We start from the raw sequence: 17550 nt of genomic DNA, 5'->3' as shown, positions 1-17550 counted from the left end.
TGTGGTACTTGGTGCATTATGGTGTAACACTTTATATGTATATATACTATATTAAAAGGGGGAGGGAGGGAGGGGAAGAGAATATATAGCAGAAGAAAATGGAGTTAAGAATTAGAAGATAAATTATATTATCATATGTTTTTCAGATTCCTAAGTCCATTGGTTGTGGAATAAACTTTTCTTCTTCATATTTGAAGAAAAACATTTCAGTATTTCTTTCTAATCTTGTCTCCTTCCCTTTTCTTCTATTGTAGTATAACAATATGAAGAGCTGTAGGGTCATTCTGTAACTAGTTCAGTAGCCATAATTTATTATTTATTTATTTATTTTAATTAATGTATAAACAAAAGGTATACCATGCCAGCTGGTCTGTTAAATAATGTCAGGATAAGATTTCTTATTAATTTAATTTTCAAAAACAAAATTGTTGCTTATTTATATAAAGAAACAAAGGCTTGTGATGGGGGTGCAGCAGCAGCAGTGTATTTGCTTCTCACTGCTGTCTCCCAGGTTCAGTGCCTGGGTTAGATGTGAGAAGGGTGTTATCCAGTGTGGCACTACGGTACCGAACATTGTGGGTTTTCTCTGGGTATTTTAGTTTCCTCATGTACTAACTCTGGACATTAAAAGTTATAACAAAGTAACATAGAACAGAATGACCACCTGAACAGCTAGTGAGCTGACAAATGGTGGAAGTAATAAAAAACAATATTATTCTATTAGTATTAATATTATTATTGCTATTTTTGTTATTAAATATTGGGCAGGAGTTAATATATTAGTACAGTATCCACAAAAATATTGATCCCTATAACATTTTTACCGCACTTGACTTTTAATAAAAACATAAGTTAAGGGTATATAGAAAAAACACTAGCCAACTATTATATTATTTATTATTTTGTCATGATTTCTCGTAATTTTATATGCAGTTGGAGTCAATTTGGCATTGATTCAGCAAGTGTTTGGAAATAATCATTCCCATCTCCATACTGTAATCTGGATTTGCTTAATCTCCTACTCCTGCTGCAGGCGAGGTATTGATGATGTGTTCTGTTTTGACAGCTCGTATTTCACCTGCGTCCATGCATTCTCTATTGGGTTTAGGTCCAGTGGGTTCCCAGGCCACTTTAGCACTTGAATATGCTTCATAAGGAGTTTTTTGGGGGGTAGGGCGAGGTGGCATGTTCAGCTCCTTTTACAGTTAGTAATAAATTGTTCATTCTGACATCTCTTGAAGAAGGTTATGAGGGACTTTATTTCTGCTGCAGACATTGTCAGCTTACTCATCATTTCTTATCTAATAAACATGTCAAGTGGCCTCGGAGGTCGTTCTGGGCCTCCCCCTTCCTCCTGGATTTTCTTAAGAGGATTTTTTTCACCCAACAGGGCAAGAATGTGAGTCATACCTTCACCTGACATGTTCTTGGGACCCACGGTGACTGTTCTGAGAGATAAAAATTGAGCTACTGGGTAGTATGGCTCTTTGTGGGTGGGTGCATAATTTATTTTATTTATTTTTTATTTTTTCCCATCATCACATTTCAACAGACACTGATACAACTACTCTAGGTTACAGCTGAATACATGACCGTGTGGGAATTGTGTGCATAGAAATCCGAGCATAAAAAGACACCTTTGGTTACTTAAATGGTATTAATATTTTTTGTGGATACTGTATCATCTTCACTCATTTATAAAACAAGTAGAAGAGTGAACCCTGTAATGATTATATAATTATTGCTAAATTCAATAAAACTAAATTTATGAATCGAGACATTGTAGGACAGTATCATTGGTGTTAGGTCTTTAATATTGACTCATTTCTCAAATTCATAGATAAAAATTGATACAGTATGGGCAAATGTTATAATGTCAAGATTTATTTCATTATACTGCAAATGAATAACTTTATGAATGTATATTTTAAGAAGTGAAATTGTAGTCAAGATAGAGAAAGGTGTGAGAAAAATTGGGGAAGGGGGTTGATAACGTACAAGATGGCATAATTAGTTGTTACAGTTATTTGTACAGTGAATGTGGTGGGAGTTACTGTAATTGTAAAAGAATTGTTTACTGAATGAGGTGATTAGGGCCACATAATGCTTAAGATGAGGTGCAGTGAGAGTATGGGATAACTTGTGTTGTTTTGTGATAGGAAATCAAAATGGAATTATATATAGAAATATGCAGGTATTGTGAAGTGGAGGTTTAACTGCAGCCTCCTTATTGCAGAAGGTTTGTACTACACCTTGGGTAATCTAGTAAATCATAACATTTTATAAGAGTATTTTTCATGCTTGGAAAGTCAGGAAGTTTTACAGAACTTACTAATGTTATGAAAGTACAAGACAAGGACTGCCTATAATATTATGGTTGTCTGTACAGGTATATGATAAAGAATATGTGAACATTTCTTAATATATTTTCATGTACAGTGTATATAACAAAAAAGAGTGTAGAGTACAGTGTATATAACAAAAAAGAGTGTAGATATTAGGTTTTGCTTGAATAGGAAATTAACTTTTTTTTAGAGATCTACTGTATATTCACCTCACTGTAGGAGAATGCATTATAGAAATAGATTTTGAATGGGCTGTAAGAATCTTGACTTCATTTGAGATGGGAGTGAAGGAATTCAGTATGTATGAGGAGATAGGTACTGTACTCTTTATTCTTCTTGACTTGTATTAAGTGAATCTGGTAATATTAACAGACTGAAACCATTGCATTACACAAAATTGAGTGTTTTTAATATATATATATCCTTTCATGAGACCATAATTTTCACTATTTGAGATAGAATTTAATGTTTACTATTACATGAGCATGGTTTATTACCGTGAAGTACAGGTATGGGACCATATATCCGGCATGCTTGGGACCTTGGGGTTGCTGTGTAGATATTTTCTGGAATTTAGAGCACCAGGTCTAAAATGTACAGTAAACCCTCTGTGAATTGCTGTTAAGACTGTGTTCAGATAACTAGTGTTGCCCCAAGAGTAGATTTAACCGTATTAACTTTAACTGGATCAAAACTTAAAATTGAAGGCATATACAGTATACGTCAATAACAAAAGCATCTAAATAACAATAATGAAAGCATAAAAAGAGCAAAAATTATGCAAGTTAGAGTACAAACTGCTTTAGCAATGCAGCAGCGTCCTTAGCAACGTTGCTCCACGCCTCGGACCTTCCGGCCTCTCCACACACACACATTCTTGCCACATATCTTCATGGTGGAGACCCATAGATACGTAAAACTTAATCCTCACTTGACACAGGATTTACTTGGTGCTTGTTTTAAATACTGTAATTTATTCCAGAACATTGCCGGTTTTTGGAGCATTCTGCGTACTGGGACACTGGATAAACGGTTCCATACCTGATATTGATGCTGAATGAGGGAATTCTTTATGATGATATTAAAGAATAGATGATTATATTATTTATATCATAATGAGTATGTATAAAGATATAATTCAAATCCTTGTTCATAATTTGCTATTGCTTAAGGCTACTTCTATACTGTCCTCTGTCAGAAGGTTTTATTTATTCTACTTTCATTTCTCAGGAGATATGCAAGATATTCATATCCAAGTTAGGCACCAAAACTTCCAATCTCCACGTAAGCCAGAGCTGCATGCCTGGGGTGGCGCCATTCTGCTTTTTCCCTTGTCAACACACTGGGGATATTCTGTTGTATTTACTTAACCAAGTTATTAGTAACCATTTTTTCTGTGGAGATATACAGTATTAACTTTAACTTACTCTTAAAATTGTTGAAGAAAATTTATTTAAATCACTTAGAGTACATTTAAACTTAGTACTTAATGTACAGGTACCCCTTTATAAAATAAATTTTTAAATTTCACAAGGATAATAAAACCTAGTAAAGAAACTTATTACGTAGTAGCTCAAGTGTATTGGGGATTGTGTATGATTTACCAGATGGTAATAGTCATTGCAGTTTTTATATAAGGGACAGTACTGAGGTGTATGAAGATGGATTGCCTACCATTTCTCATTAATGACAACTCTGTTAAGTTTATCTCCATTATTTTATCCTGAATAATCTCAAAATTTTTTGTAAATTATTTGTATGGAAATAAGCGTTCATTTATGGTTCCAAGACCTATACAGCAGGGGCATTGTACTGCATACTTTGTTCCATATAGTGTGTCATGATGCTATTGGGATGATATAGCCATATAATACATCATTTTTATTATGTTGTTAAACTTATCAGTGGCTAAACTTGCCAAAAAATGATGTACATTTCAAATAAAAATTTATTTAGCTTGATTACAAGAAACATTATTCTTGAGTTTGTGTAATGATTTCAAATACAACCGTATCTTAAACTCAGTACAGGTAGATGATTTTAGGGGTTGATGGTAATTGTGACCCAAGTGATCATTATTTTTGTTCAACAACCTTGAGGGTACAGTACTGCAAGGTAAAAGGATGAGTTGTTTTTGGGGAAACTACCACAGATAAAGATTCTTTATTATTGACAACGTTGAAGGTTAAACTGTATAAAGTATGGCTTTTCCTGATAGTAATTAATAGTTCTACTTAACCATTCAATGTACAAGAGATATTAGCCAGTGGCTGAGTTTGCCAACAGTCATCATCAGAATATCCCCATTTAGCAGTAGGGCCAGTAGTGCTACAATCCATGGTAGGAGACAAAAATCACCTGGACCAGCATATCAGCAGTCATGTTACAGAACCTAGGATTAGATTTATATACAGTATATATGTAAATATATTAGGGTTTTCTTTATAGATATAATAACCCTTTTAACTTTTCTCCTGTGCATTAACTTAATTCATGATATATATCTTAGTCTGCCCTCGAGAACAAACTCAGTCCAAAGCTTGCCTGTGACACCAGCTCTAGTTGTCTGTCAGAAAATTAAACAAAATGGTTGTATTACACCAGTAATATACTTTGTTGTTTCTTTGAACCAGTCCATTCCATTCCACATCTTAACTTGGCTGCCAGTGTCAGAGGTTACAAAAACAAATGTGAAAAATCACATTGATTGTGCCATATACTTTGCCAGTGTTTTAAATAACTCAATGGGTTTAGAATCTTTATTGAAAAATGAAGCAAGTTTGTATCAAACTGTGGGTGACTCAGCTGTGATACATAAATTGTACTTTCTAGATCAGGAAGATAATACAATCTAAATATTATCTGGATATTAAAAGGTTATGATAAGTCCAAGAAAATTATTTAGTTTGAAAATGCAGTACATTGACTTATTCTTGTGTGTTCACATTCTCTGCACACTCAGTTGTTTGCAAGGAGATAGCTAGAATTAGCTAGGTGTGAGGACAGACTAAGGTGGAAATCATGACCAAAGCTATTTATGTAAGGAAGAAAATTATCTTTCCTACCTCAAATTCTTTACCTTTTGGTGTACAGTACATGTGATACACTGCTCACACTTGTATCAGTTTTATATGTAACACCATTTCCCTTAACATGAAATATAGGTGTTTGCATGTACAGTTTGTGCATTTTAGTGAAACAGTTTGGGACAGAGAAGGTAAATAAAATTATAGTTTACTGAGCAAATACCGGTTGTGTAGAATTCTGTATTTAGTATCTCCAGTATACTGTATTATTACTATTGATCTTGTTAGTAATGGGATTTTTGTATTAGATAGATTTCCACTTACAGCTAATGTTTGAGAGAAACTTACAAACTCTGTGTTTTTTTTTATGCTTATGTACAGTTGGAGACAAAATTACCTGAATGCTTGGCAATATCTGGCATCTACTTTTGGATCATAATTGTATCTAATAATGCTGCTTTTCATCACATTTTGTGTCAGAACCACAAAATGGAAAAAAAAACGGAAAGAAAAACCTGAGAAAACAATTTAAAATTCAATTCCTCATATGTAATGATCCTCTAGTAGAGACATGTCATATACTGTACTGCCAAATGTCCAGGGAACTTTGTCTCTAACTGTAAATGAAAGGCTGCGCTAAATACATGGCAAGAAAACCTGGCAGATTGACACTGTAATGATTTTTATATGCTTGTGATGCAGCTTCTTGATTTTAACAAAAGGTGCCCAGTCAGGCAGTAACCAAATCACAGAGCTAATGTGTCATCTAGCATCCTTTTTCTCACATAAAATTCATTGCAATGTGTTGAATAATTTTGATAGTTCATTTGTACATTGCTGGGATGCATTTATTTACTCTATTCAGGCACATTTATCACAGGAGTATTTTAGTCTTTCCCATTTCTGGTCACTCCCTCAAATCTTGAGTCAATGAATTTGAAATTTTCCATGTTTTTATTGGGTTCAACATGCCCAGTGATCTTCCTTTCACACCTTCAGTATCCCAAGTTTTCTTTTATTTTGCTTTGTTAGTTTTAGATTAGTAGATATATTTTACAGTATTCACTATCAGATGGTAAACAGCAGCCATTTTGAGTGGAATTCATAGTTTTCAAGAAATGATGTTGATTAGATAATGATTAATAATTTGCTGGTTTATGTGTGTGTGTGATGCAATCCCCACTATATACACTTTAAAGGAAATGGGATTTTATCAGTAAGTAAGTGTCAGTTCTCCCTGAACATGGTTAGTTAGAGGGTTAAGAGGGTCGGTATGCTGTATTGATTGGAAATACTTTCATGCATAGTAAAGGACAAGATTTTTTTCAGTTAATTAGGTGTTCCTGAGTCTTCTCTGTTTTGTATCTTCAAATATTTAACAGAAGGAGCCATAATTAAACTTAATATTAAAGTAAAACATAGTAGCATAAAATTCTAATTATTTTTGTTCCTAAGTTCAGTGGTAGCCGGACATCTACTGTACAGTACTTCCCTTAAATACTGCAAATACTTGTGAATATTGGCAGAGGGATGTAACGTTGTTGTTATATGGGCATATGGAGGATTACAAATGATTGTCTCGTGCATGGATGCTAATATATAATAGTATAGTTCCTGATTATTAGTTAATATAAGGAGGGTAAGAAGATAGCATTGTGTTTTAGTGTATTTTATTTTAAGATTATATTCGTAACAGTATGACAAACAGTGCTTAATATAGCAGGAAATTATGTAGAATAAATCATTGGTATGTAAAAAAAAAATATTATACATATACTGTATATAAGACTGTAACTAGCTCTGTGTTTTAATTAGCTTTTGTGTATAGTATTCCTATTGCTCGTTGCTTGGCTTACCAATATGGATTGCTAAGCTGAAACTTTTTGAGTGAGCTTTTTTTTTTTCCTGTGCATGTTTCTTTATCTTGTGTGTGTGTTTACTGTTGTTATGCTGTTATGTCAAAATTTAGGATACAGTAATTACATTTTATTGATACTATTTCCAACTTCACAGACTCATATTGTAGCATTATAATTTTATACATGTAGGCGGGTAGTCTTTGATTACCTCGGGAGTTGCGACCCTGCTTGCCAGTTTTGCCTCCCTGTGGGTTGGTGTTAGGAAGGGATTCCAGCCATAAAACTTTACTTCAACATGTTTGATGGCAACTGGGTCATCATAACTGAACCCATCCCCTGGTTTCTGCTGCATTTTCTTGGTTGGTGCCTTGGGTTTGGGGTGGCGGGCATCCTGTTCTGGTTTTATCCAACAGTTGCCATCAGGTAATCACAGCTAACCCACACAAACACGGAATATGGCTGTTAAATGATGATGATAATGTGATGATGATGATGATGATGATGTTGTTGTGATGATGATGATGGTGATGATAATAAGACTATAGTATTGTAATTATGAAATTGCTTTATTGTTCACCTCTATCAGTATCATTCAAGTCAAAGGAAGAACATATGTTTAATTTAACTTTACCTTCAGCTGTCACCTCGACCTTTGGTATTGGTTGAGTGTGTTTTAATGCTGAGTGTTGAGTGAAAATATTCAGGTGAAATTTAATCAATATTTGTGTGTGGCTTTAATGGATGTGGAAAAGAGTCTATGATAGGTGATAAAAAATTTATGTGGAAAGTATTGAAAATGTAGTTAATAAATGGAAAGCTGTTGAATTGCCAACCAGAGATTCTATTAAAATTGCCATGTGTGTTTATGTCATTAAGAGACAGGGACACTGATTCCCAATAGAAGGACTTTATCAGAGGTATATAATGGCATGATTCATCGGGTGGTAAAAGAGGTGAAAACAGGAGTAATAGAGATCGGTGCAAATTGGGTAATTACTGGTAGAAAATGCATAATGAAAAATGCAAGACAATTGCATGTTTACACAGTCATTCTGCATATGCATGTACACACACTTCCTGCATACATCACTGTGAAGGGTGCCTATTTATGTAATGAATTAGATATCAGAGCTGTAATTTTTCCCCAAGACATGCATGCTGTTGGATTCCCTACATTAGATATGCAGTGATTGTAAATATGATTACAGTAGTTTTATCCACATGTACAGTCTGCTGCTTGCTGACTAACCACACCCGCTCTTTTGACTTTCTAGGGTCACAAGAATATCCAGGCTGGGCGATGGTGTAAACTTCTCGTTCCTTGCTTCCTGTCTCTGGCACAAAGGTACACATGCACTTAACCACTTTCTTTAACCAACTGTACTAATACTCTTCATTGTTAATATCATTATGACGAACATGATGCATACAATATTGTTAATTTTGCCACTGTTAAATAGGTAGGCCTTGGGGTACAGTATATCATGTACAGTATTCCTCATTTGTGGTAATTCAGGGGCAGATCTAGGAATATCACAGGGGGAGGGGTGTAAAGAAGTTGCGGGTGGAGGAACACGGTGAGCACAATGAGCCCACCCAGCTGGGGGGGGGGGTGCAAACAAATGACTGGAAGAGGAGTAATGGATGCTGCTTCTGCCTGATAATGATGCTGTTTTTGGTGTAGATTGTTGAAAGCTACAGTATGTTCAATGGTATTCATGATGAAGAAGGAACTCTGTGAAAAGGAGGTTTTATATCAAGGGTGAATGATATTGTTTACTTATTGGCAAGTTAAATACTTGATCCACATTTGTCATATCATCACCATTTTATGACTAGTACTACTGTACCTCATTAAAGAAAAAATTATTACTGATATAAAATAATATTTTGTACCCCTGTTCACCACAAAATTTGTTTTGAAAAGTTGCAATTTTTGTAATTACTTGTCCAACTGAATCTTGGACAAATTTAATTCCTTTTTCAACCTGTAATTATTTTGATGCTGACTTTTGGTGTTTTTGTGCTTTTCTGGATATACTGTAGTTATACACATTAATTCCCTGTGAATATGTGATTTTGGAAAGAAAAATTCTTGTCATTCTTCTTTAGTTTTAATATTTTGCTCAAAATCTAAATATTCTTGTTAGTGACTTATTGAGGGGGGGGGGTATTATCTGGTAGTGTGGTGTGCAAATAGTTGATCTAATGAGTGAGTGAGTTTTTGAGAAACCGGTAAGCAGATATTTTTCTTGATTTTCCCAACTTCAAAAGGAAAAGCAGACCAAGTGGAAACTAAAGTTGTTCAAAATTAGTAACAAAGTTTTCTCAGGGTGTTGGTTAAGACACAGTGCTTACTTTGAGTGGCAGCTAAAAAAACTCGACTGCATAAGAATTTTCTGGTATCTAGTCTTATATTTTTATTTCCTGCTTGTAATATGTATCCATGCACTTTTAAAAAGGGATTTTGGTAAGCAGTTTCACATCAAGAATATCTATGCTGAATCTGATTATCATTATTTTCCAGCTTCATTAAATAGAGCTCCAGTAAAAAAATTTTTTTAGCAATGATAATCCCATTTGCCATAATGTTGCATTTCTAATCCATTTAGTAAATTAAATGTGGTTAAGGCATATGATCAAAGAAATGTCTTGTGTTAATGAAAGAGTGTGCTTTGCCCATATTTTTACATTTTACTGTATAAGGTATCTAAATTTTGCTAGTCATGATCATTTTATAAATAATTTTAATTGTTATGTAGTTTTTTAACATTTCAGTGAGAGACCTTCCTTAACACTGTTGCTGTGGCACCACGGCAATGGGACCTGTGGCACACTTTTTCTTTGGGTGCCTCACCTGCCTGGCACTGAACACATCTGGTTGAAGATCATGTGCAGCATGTTTGTCTTTTAGCAGCACAAGTATACCCAAGGGCTGTGTGCACTCTATCTTCTTCCCTCTGGGTAGATTGCACCACCCAAGGAACGCAAGTATACTTTCGTCAACCTTTGCCTGGGTTTGTCGACTGTGTGAGGTCGTGCATACCTTTCTCCTTACAGGGTACTTTGCTCAATTTTTCCAAGGCATGAGGCATTATCAAGCATTGTTCAGGGGTTATGTCTGCTTGCAAGTCATTCTCATCAGTAACTTGCTTAAAAAAAAACGACAAAACTTGAAATGTTCCATTTTTTATGTAAATTTAATGTAAACTTTTTAAGTTTTTTAAGTTCTTCAGTGAAGTTGATAAATTAAGCAGACTGGCACCCAATACAAAATTAAAATTTTAATTTAAAAGTACTTAATGCTTTTAGTCCCTCAGAATTTAAGCTATTCCCTGGTAAGGTGTTCAAGTTGCACGTGAAGGGGTTTTGCTGTAATAAATGTTATTGGTACTAGTGGTTCACATGACCACACTTGCTCACCAATGTTAAGCTAAAGAAAGCAATTATAACTAATTCACAATGACTACTGTGAAAACAATAAGAGTCTTACTTTTGCATAGTCAGATGATGTTATTTAAAACAAATGACTTGTTAAGTACGTTTTTGCTTTTGGAAGAACTTTCATGCAACTGCATAGAATTTGGTCTGTATGTCAAGTGATTTTATTAATATGATAAGTCATAGTATGGTTGTGATATTTGAAGGAATATTTTATTACTGTACTAAAATTTAGACACTTATGTACATTATATCACTGACATTTGTAAAACCTCTCATATTCAGTTGGTAAATTTCAATACTGTTTACAGAGTGAATACATGCCAATTTTCCAAGGAAGTTTAACAGCTTATTGGGCATCCCTGTTTACCTATAACTGATTATCATTCCATGGGCCAGAGAACTGTATATCAGTTTCCCTAATTCTTTTAGTCTTCTGCCTATGCACTTCTTTTATGATGAAGTACACAATGGATATTGCTGTATTTATATTCCGAAGATTTTAATCATTTCCATTTAAAGACACTGTGGAAACCTCTGGCCCCACAATTTTTGTTTAGACTAATAAATGCTAGGTGTATGAGGCTTAAATCAGTAGAGTATCCTGCTGGCAAACCAAAGATGTTCACATTTGCCTCCTAGAGACACGAGGTAAGCAGATTTATCAGGGTTATATTTTATTGAAAACTCAACTGATTATAAAGTCGAATCAAACTAATGTGGTAATTTATACAAACATTACAGTAGCATCATGAAGAATTTAGGGTATTAAGGCCCTTTATCCATACTAGGGTGAATTTGTTATTCAGAGGTAATAATTTGTAAATACTGTACATGTATTTTGTACTACATACCGTATGTACAATGTATAAATGTTCAGGTTCCAACTTCTGACAGGTATCAGGTAAATCATGTATGTTGAGAAAATCTAAATGCTGCTTATCCTCTTACAAACAGAAACTTCTGTTATTTTGTCTTGTGAACAGGACCTCGGTAATGGAAACTAGCAACTTTGTATACATATGACAACGATGTTGTTGCATTAAATCCTACGATATTATCTATTTGTTTTATTCATGTCACATATTTTGTTGACCGTTATTCTCCTGGTGGCTTGTATATATATGACCCTTTGAGACTCACCTTATAAATATGTAGTTTTTGGCTACACTTTGTACTTATAATGTCTGTGATATAAAAGCAGGTGTCCAAGGAATTAGTTTTGGGCATCTCAGGTGAGCAGGAGTATGTACAGTAGTCTTGGGCATCTCAGGTGAGTAAAGGTGGCAGCATACTGGGCACTTTCCTCCAAACATGTTGCCCAATTTGCTGGCTTCTGGCTTGATGACCCAACAAGCAACAGGATTTCGGCTGTTGCGAGAAATGGACAACGGTTTGGCCCGTGAGTCCTGCTAGCCAGGTTAGTGCTCAAATGAGCTTCATAGGTGTTGAATATTCAAGTAACAATCGAAATAAATCATGAAAAAGTAATAATTTAAAGTATAACACATAAAACAGTGACATGTGTGTATTTATTCATCACTTTAAAACTTCTTTTGTATTAATAAATCATTATTCAGGGTCTTCTTTGACCAACCAGCTGCCACCACTTTTAAACTGACTTCACGACGCACCCATTGTCGTTTCTTTAGCTTTTGCAGATTCCTCACTTGCTTCAGCAATTGAAGAACTATAGCACAATCCTGCAAGGCCTTAACTATAGTAACGGGATCCATGGAGAAGTTTGTGGGGTATGAGATTGTTTGGTTCACACTCAGGATGGGATGGAGAAAGGAAACTCACAATGTGCTCTCTATATACATGTTGTATTGGATGTACAATGCAGCTTGGTGCTGGGAAGGCAGCATGGTTACAAGCGTGATGTAGAGAGAGCTGGTTGGTGAGGACGCTCAGAGAAGGACAGCTTGTGGGTCGCCATGCTCGCCAGCGGGAGAGAGGACCGCCAGGCAGGCGGAGGTGTTGCTGGCTGGTTGGTGTAGGTAGAAAGAGAGACAGATCACCACGAGGTCAGGTCTTAAATAGCGGGGGTAGGCGTGGCTTAGCAGTTGACCCCCGCTCCGTGGTGTATGGCGGCGCTGGTTGACCTAGACCACGAGGCATACACTGGGGAATTGGTGGGGTCGGCTAGGCAGCGACAAACAGCGTTTGTAGGGGAGAATTCCACTACAAGTTCATCTAGACGCTTGGTTGTTGTTTTTGTTGCGTTGGGCAGATGTGCCAACAAAACATCCCAGTGTGACACAAACACCTCTTTGTTTTGCTGGCCGGACCGTGTTTGCCTAACATGTTGGGAGGAAAGTAACAGTGCCGCCACCTTAAGAGTACTGTACAGTATAGTCTTGAGTGTCTCAGGTGAGCAAGAGTACTATAGTCTTGGGTGGATTAAGTGATGAAGACATCACTGGATAAAATATATGGTAAACTAATTAAATATATGAAAGGAAATACTGATTACTGAAAACTAAGATTAACCTTGAATTGTTAACCATAAATTCCACTCGTGAACAAATAAAGTTGTGATCCAGATAAATTTGTAGATAATGAATGTAATAAAGTTACTAGGCTCAGAATAAATCACTTATAAGGGGTAGTTAAACATGATAGTAATTTTATTATAGCTATACTGTACTTAATATTAACAAACAAACACCAAAAATTTATGTAAAAAGTTAAAGTAATACTAACTAATACAAGAGAAAAATAAATAAGTTCACTGATAGTTGGATAACAAATATGTTCACTGATATAATGGAAAATATTAATATAAACACTATGATGGCCTCAGATGGAGAAATGCATGGAACACTTTGGTAAGAATCACTGGTCAAGGAGAATAAAAGTCCTGTCCTAATACAGTATAAAAAATAATCACTAAGAAGATTCACAAGTAGGACACAAAATTGTTAGACTAAGCCTGTATCTAAGACCGTGATGGGACCCGAAAATGCGATGGAGACAGGAACCACCACAGATCGACACGTTGAAGAGAGACGAGGACCCAAGGAAATCTGCAGAACTCTCAGCTCCTGAACATCGTAATGGGAGGAGCTTGAAATTGCTGAAATGTGGGTGAAGAAAGTGCTAGTGGTGCAAAGGCTAAATGTGAGAATGCTGGTTTGAAGTAGTTACTGGTAGGTTCTGTAAGATTCAGGTAAAACTTATCTGTATAGGCCCCACAAGTTTGGCTAAATGAGGAGGAAAGGGGTAAATTCTGGATGAGTTGCTGCATCTAGTTGTAGAGCTTGGTGAATGGGAAACGTGCACTGATTGGTGACCCACAAGTCAAATCTGTGAAGACTTACTAAGTTATAAAGGTGTGTACAGTGTGATGAAAATGTTTCAGAGCTAGAGGAGGCTTAGGTATTAAGAGTATTCACTAAAGCAATGTACAGTACAGTATGGCCCAACTACTCATGGCACTGTCCCCACCGCTTTTCATAAAAAAGATATTGAATTATGTCGTCTACTTTAAATTGCTCCCATTCTTAACTAAATTCAAGGTAAAACTAATAAATTTAACATTTCAGAGGCTAACCTAACTTTTGTTCCCTAATTTCCGAAGGCCTGGCTGAAGTAGACTGGTTCCCTGTTGTTAATAGTCGTGGACAACAGGTATGGGCCGACGAAACTCGATAAGGTCAATTTATAATAGGTCAATTTATAATAGAGGACATAATTCAATATTAGTTTTTTCTAATGATAAGCTGAGAAAAAATGTGATGTTCTTCTATGACACTTTTGGCGTTATAGATGGAATTACCTTATAATAATCCCATCCTCGTATATCAATATATGGTTTAAGAAGACTGAAGGAACGTCTAATACTTGTTCTAGTCACCTTTAAATGGTTAATGTTTAGTACTGTATATTAGGTAAGACAAGAAATATATTAATTATTCTTTGGTTTAAATTATCAGTTTACAAGAGAGATTTCCGATATGCCAGATGTACAATAAATGTAATTGAATTAAATATTTGTTATGTGACATTTTTGCACATTTATTAACAAATATTCATATACAACACTTCTTAAATATTAAAGTAGTTTTGAATATATAAATTTGATATATGGATTACTTATAGGAGTTTTAAATACGATAGTTTGTGTGTTTGAGGCTAGAGAGTGAGAGTGTAATGTCAACAGAGCCAGCTGAGTGAGGACGTGAGGTGAACTGTTGGTGAATTTGTGTAAGTACTGTACTAACTCTTCAATTCATATATTATTTACGCTAATAGGTTGATTGTATCCAAGTCACGCCCACATATGTGTCAGTGTAGTGTGTTGTGTTCACTAGGTACAGTTGATAGAAATAAAGAAAACAATATTCTTAGTAAAGAAAGAAGAGGGCAGAGATTTAGGTAATAACAAAGTCTAGGCTAAGTTCTTATTAACACTAGCTTACTCTGATTGACCAAGTACTTTCTGTTTAATATGACGGAGGTCTTCCCCCTCACCTTCCGGCTAGGAAGTTAGGTAGGTTTCTTGGTTGGTTAGGGTCGTAGTTCCGTTAGGTCTCTAGTAAATATCACCTCTTTTATAATAATAAATTTCCATACAAGTAAAAATAATTATCTAACCCAATTTATTGATGCATGGCTTCGGAAATTGTAATTGGTTATTTCTTGAGAATGTACACTTCATCTCTCCTTGAAAATATTGCTAGACTGCTAAAGGGCTTTGATGAAAAACAAACTTATAGTGAAGCTCGGCAGCTTGTGACTTTATCCATCTTAGAACTATTGTTTATAGGATATACGGTACAGTTTGAGACTCTGCTGTTGATCATTTGTCAGAGAACATTAGCACAGATCTTTAATAGGTCTGACACACTGTGGTGACTGATGCTGATTCATCTTCCTCATCCTACTCTCATCACCACCTAACCTGTATCAGCTAATTCAGTCTCTTCATCTACCTCTCCTTCTACTGCCTAATAATAGCTTTATATATAATGGGGAGGGTTTAAAAGAAGTTTTGGTTCTTCAGATTTATAACCAGTTTTTCCAATGAGTCTTTAACTTAAAGAAGGTAGTTTTGCCTGTTCACTGTTTTGTTCAGTCCCTAACTTTCAAATTTTTAAAGGTCAATTGTGCAATATACAGTAGTTATGAATAGCTTTAGACAAAAAATAATACCAAATTAATTTTTCCAAACATAGTGAACATACAGGCCTCGTGGCTCCAATTGTTGACATATCGCTGATTTTAGCCAGTTAGGCTGTAAACCGAGATGTGCACAACTTCAAAAATTACAAGATTTTTCCTTTACCAGTGGAAGTTTTGGTGTGCAGGAGGTCAAACCTACAAAGATAATACTGTATCAATAAGGCTTTTGTAGGCTTTATACATATTTTTTCTGGCAAAGATAAATATAGAATTAGTTTTTCAAATATTTTGACTGCCAGATACATGCAGGCCACTACTGTACTACAGTCATAGTGATAATAAACATCATTACTGTATTATCTTTGCACCTGAAATTAATGGTACTGGTAGTTTAATTTTCAGCTGTGTCAAGATGCCGCATGAGTTCGTGACGCTGGTGGATCAACAGGAGAAATTGTAGCAGCAGTGATGCTGCTGTACGGAATAATTTGGGTGTCATCGAATACTGCCAAGACATCAATGGCTGCTTTGTCGGGGCAACAGCAGGTTAGTGTATTGTACTTACTTGAAATAATGTAGCAGTAAGGATAATGGTATAATAACTCATCTCAGGCCACCTTATACACTGTGTATACAGTACAGTACTGGATATATGTACAATAGACAAAAGTATCCATGGTTATTTACATCTTAAGCACACAATATACTGATGCTACAATTATTTTCCTTATTTTTATTCTTATAGCTTGTACAGTATACAGTTATCTCTTTATTCATAAGACAGATTCTATGGTTACTTACATATAACACTTTGCTGTATGCAACAATCATCTTGGTGTGAACAGTTGTCAGCAACCAGACTTTTGGACTTTAGTGTTTTTCGGAATGTGGTCTGCCCCACTAGTCCGGAAGAGTTCCGTTCCTGCAACTTTCCTTATCACTCTAAACCATTTTTCCCATTGACTCGCTATATGAGTTGAGATGCGTTTTTATGGAAATTGTTTGTGGCCCAAAAACGTATCGTAAGCACATATATGAATGGAAATAGACAGTTTTAAATAATGCGACAATGATTTATTCATGATGTAACATGACAATAAATGCAATACACTTGAATTGAACTCACTAGAAACAATGTTGAGTGCTGCAGGAGGTGGTGAGGTGAGGTGAGGTGGAAGTTACCGCCTTAAAACATCATGTGTATTGTCCAATGTAATTCCTTTATGGAATCTTTTATCACCAATGCTTTTCCTTATCTTGATGGTCATTTTCCACCTCTTAATAAGGGTACAAAATAACACAGATGCATAACTTACACAAACTGGGGAAAGAATTCAAACTGAGCAGCGCCATTGTTGTGGTGGCTGCTAGGGTGAGCGGCCCTCCAACCACCATGTCCACTCCTGATTTTAAATTCTAAAATTTGGGTGAATTTCTTTGTTATATACTGTAAAGCAGTTTTTGTGTTTTAAAAATTAAAAAATTCACCAAAATTCTGGTACAGGTTTTATCCATGTCAGAAATTCTTTTGGGCCAGCAATTTCAATTTTCCTAAGTTCGAATTTCCTTAACCGATTCCGTCAGATAGTAAGGGTTGCCTGTTAGTATCCCTCGGTTAACGAAAGCACAATCCATTCCAGCAGGCGTTAACCTAAAAATCTCGCTAACTCAAACCATTTTTCAATGGGTTTTTGGGTAATTGGTTCTACAGCTCACCGAAAATTGCCTTAAATCTCAACAAAAAGGCAGAAA

At 35.4% G+C, this 17550-nt stretch overlaps 1 protein-coding gene across 11 annotated transcripts in view; it reads left to right on the top strand.

The window, feature by feature from the left end:
- LOC121873864 (mitogen-activated protein kinase kinase kinase 7-interacting protein 3 homolog) overlaps nt 1–11731 on the top strand; it is a 112469-nt gene extending 100738 nt beyond the window's left edge. For 4 of the 11 annotated variants that reach the window (XM_042377687.1, XM_042377684.1, XM_042377688.1 and 1 more), the window contains 3 exons: nt 3576–3629; nt 8505–8575; nt 10009–11731. In XM_042377687.1, coding sequence (XP_042233621.1) covers nt 3576–3629; nt 8505–8539 — 89 coding nt within the window. In that variant the 3' untranslated portion in view covers nt 8540–8575; nt 10009–11731. Of the gene's footprint in view, nt 1–1390; nt 2459–3327; nt 3465–3575; nt 3630–8504; nt 8576–10008 lie in introns of those variants that run through there. The other 7 variants (XM_042377690.1, XM_042377685.1, XM_042377692.1 and 4 more) reach the window with 5 other exon arrangements.
- Nucleotides 11732–17550: the final 5819 nt, after the last annotated feature.

The sequence above is a fragment of the Homarus americanus genome, unplaced genomic scaffold (assembly GCF_018991925.1).
Source record: "Homarus americanus isolate GMGI-L3 unplaced genomic scaffold, GMGI_Hamer_2.0 scaffold25827, whole genome shotgun sequence".
Taxonomy (NCBI): domain Eukaryota; kingdom Metazoa; phylum Arthropoda; class Malacostraca; order Decapoda; family Nephropidae; genus Homarus; species Homarus americanus.
Note: the sequence above shows the minus strand (reverse complement) of the source record. Positions and strands in the feature narration are given on the sequence as shown.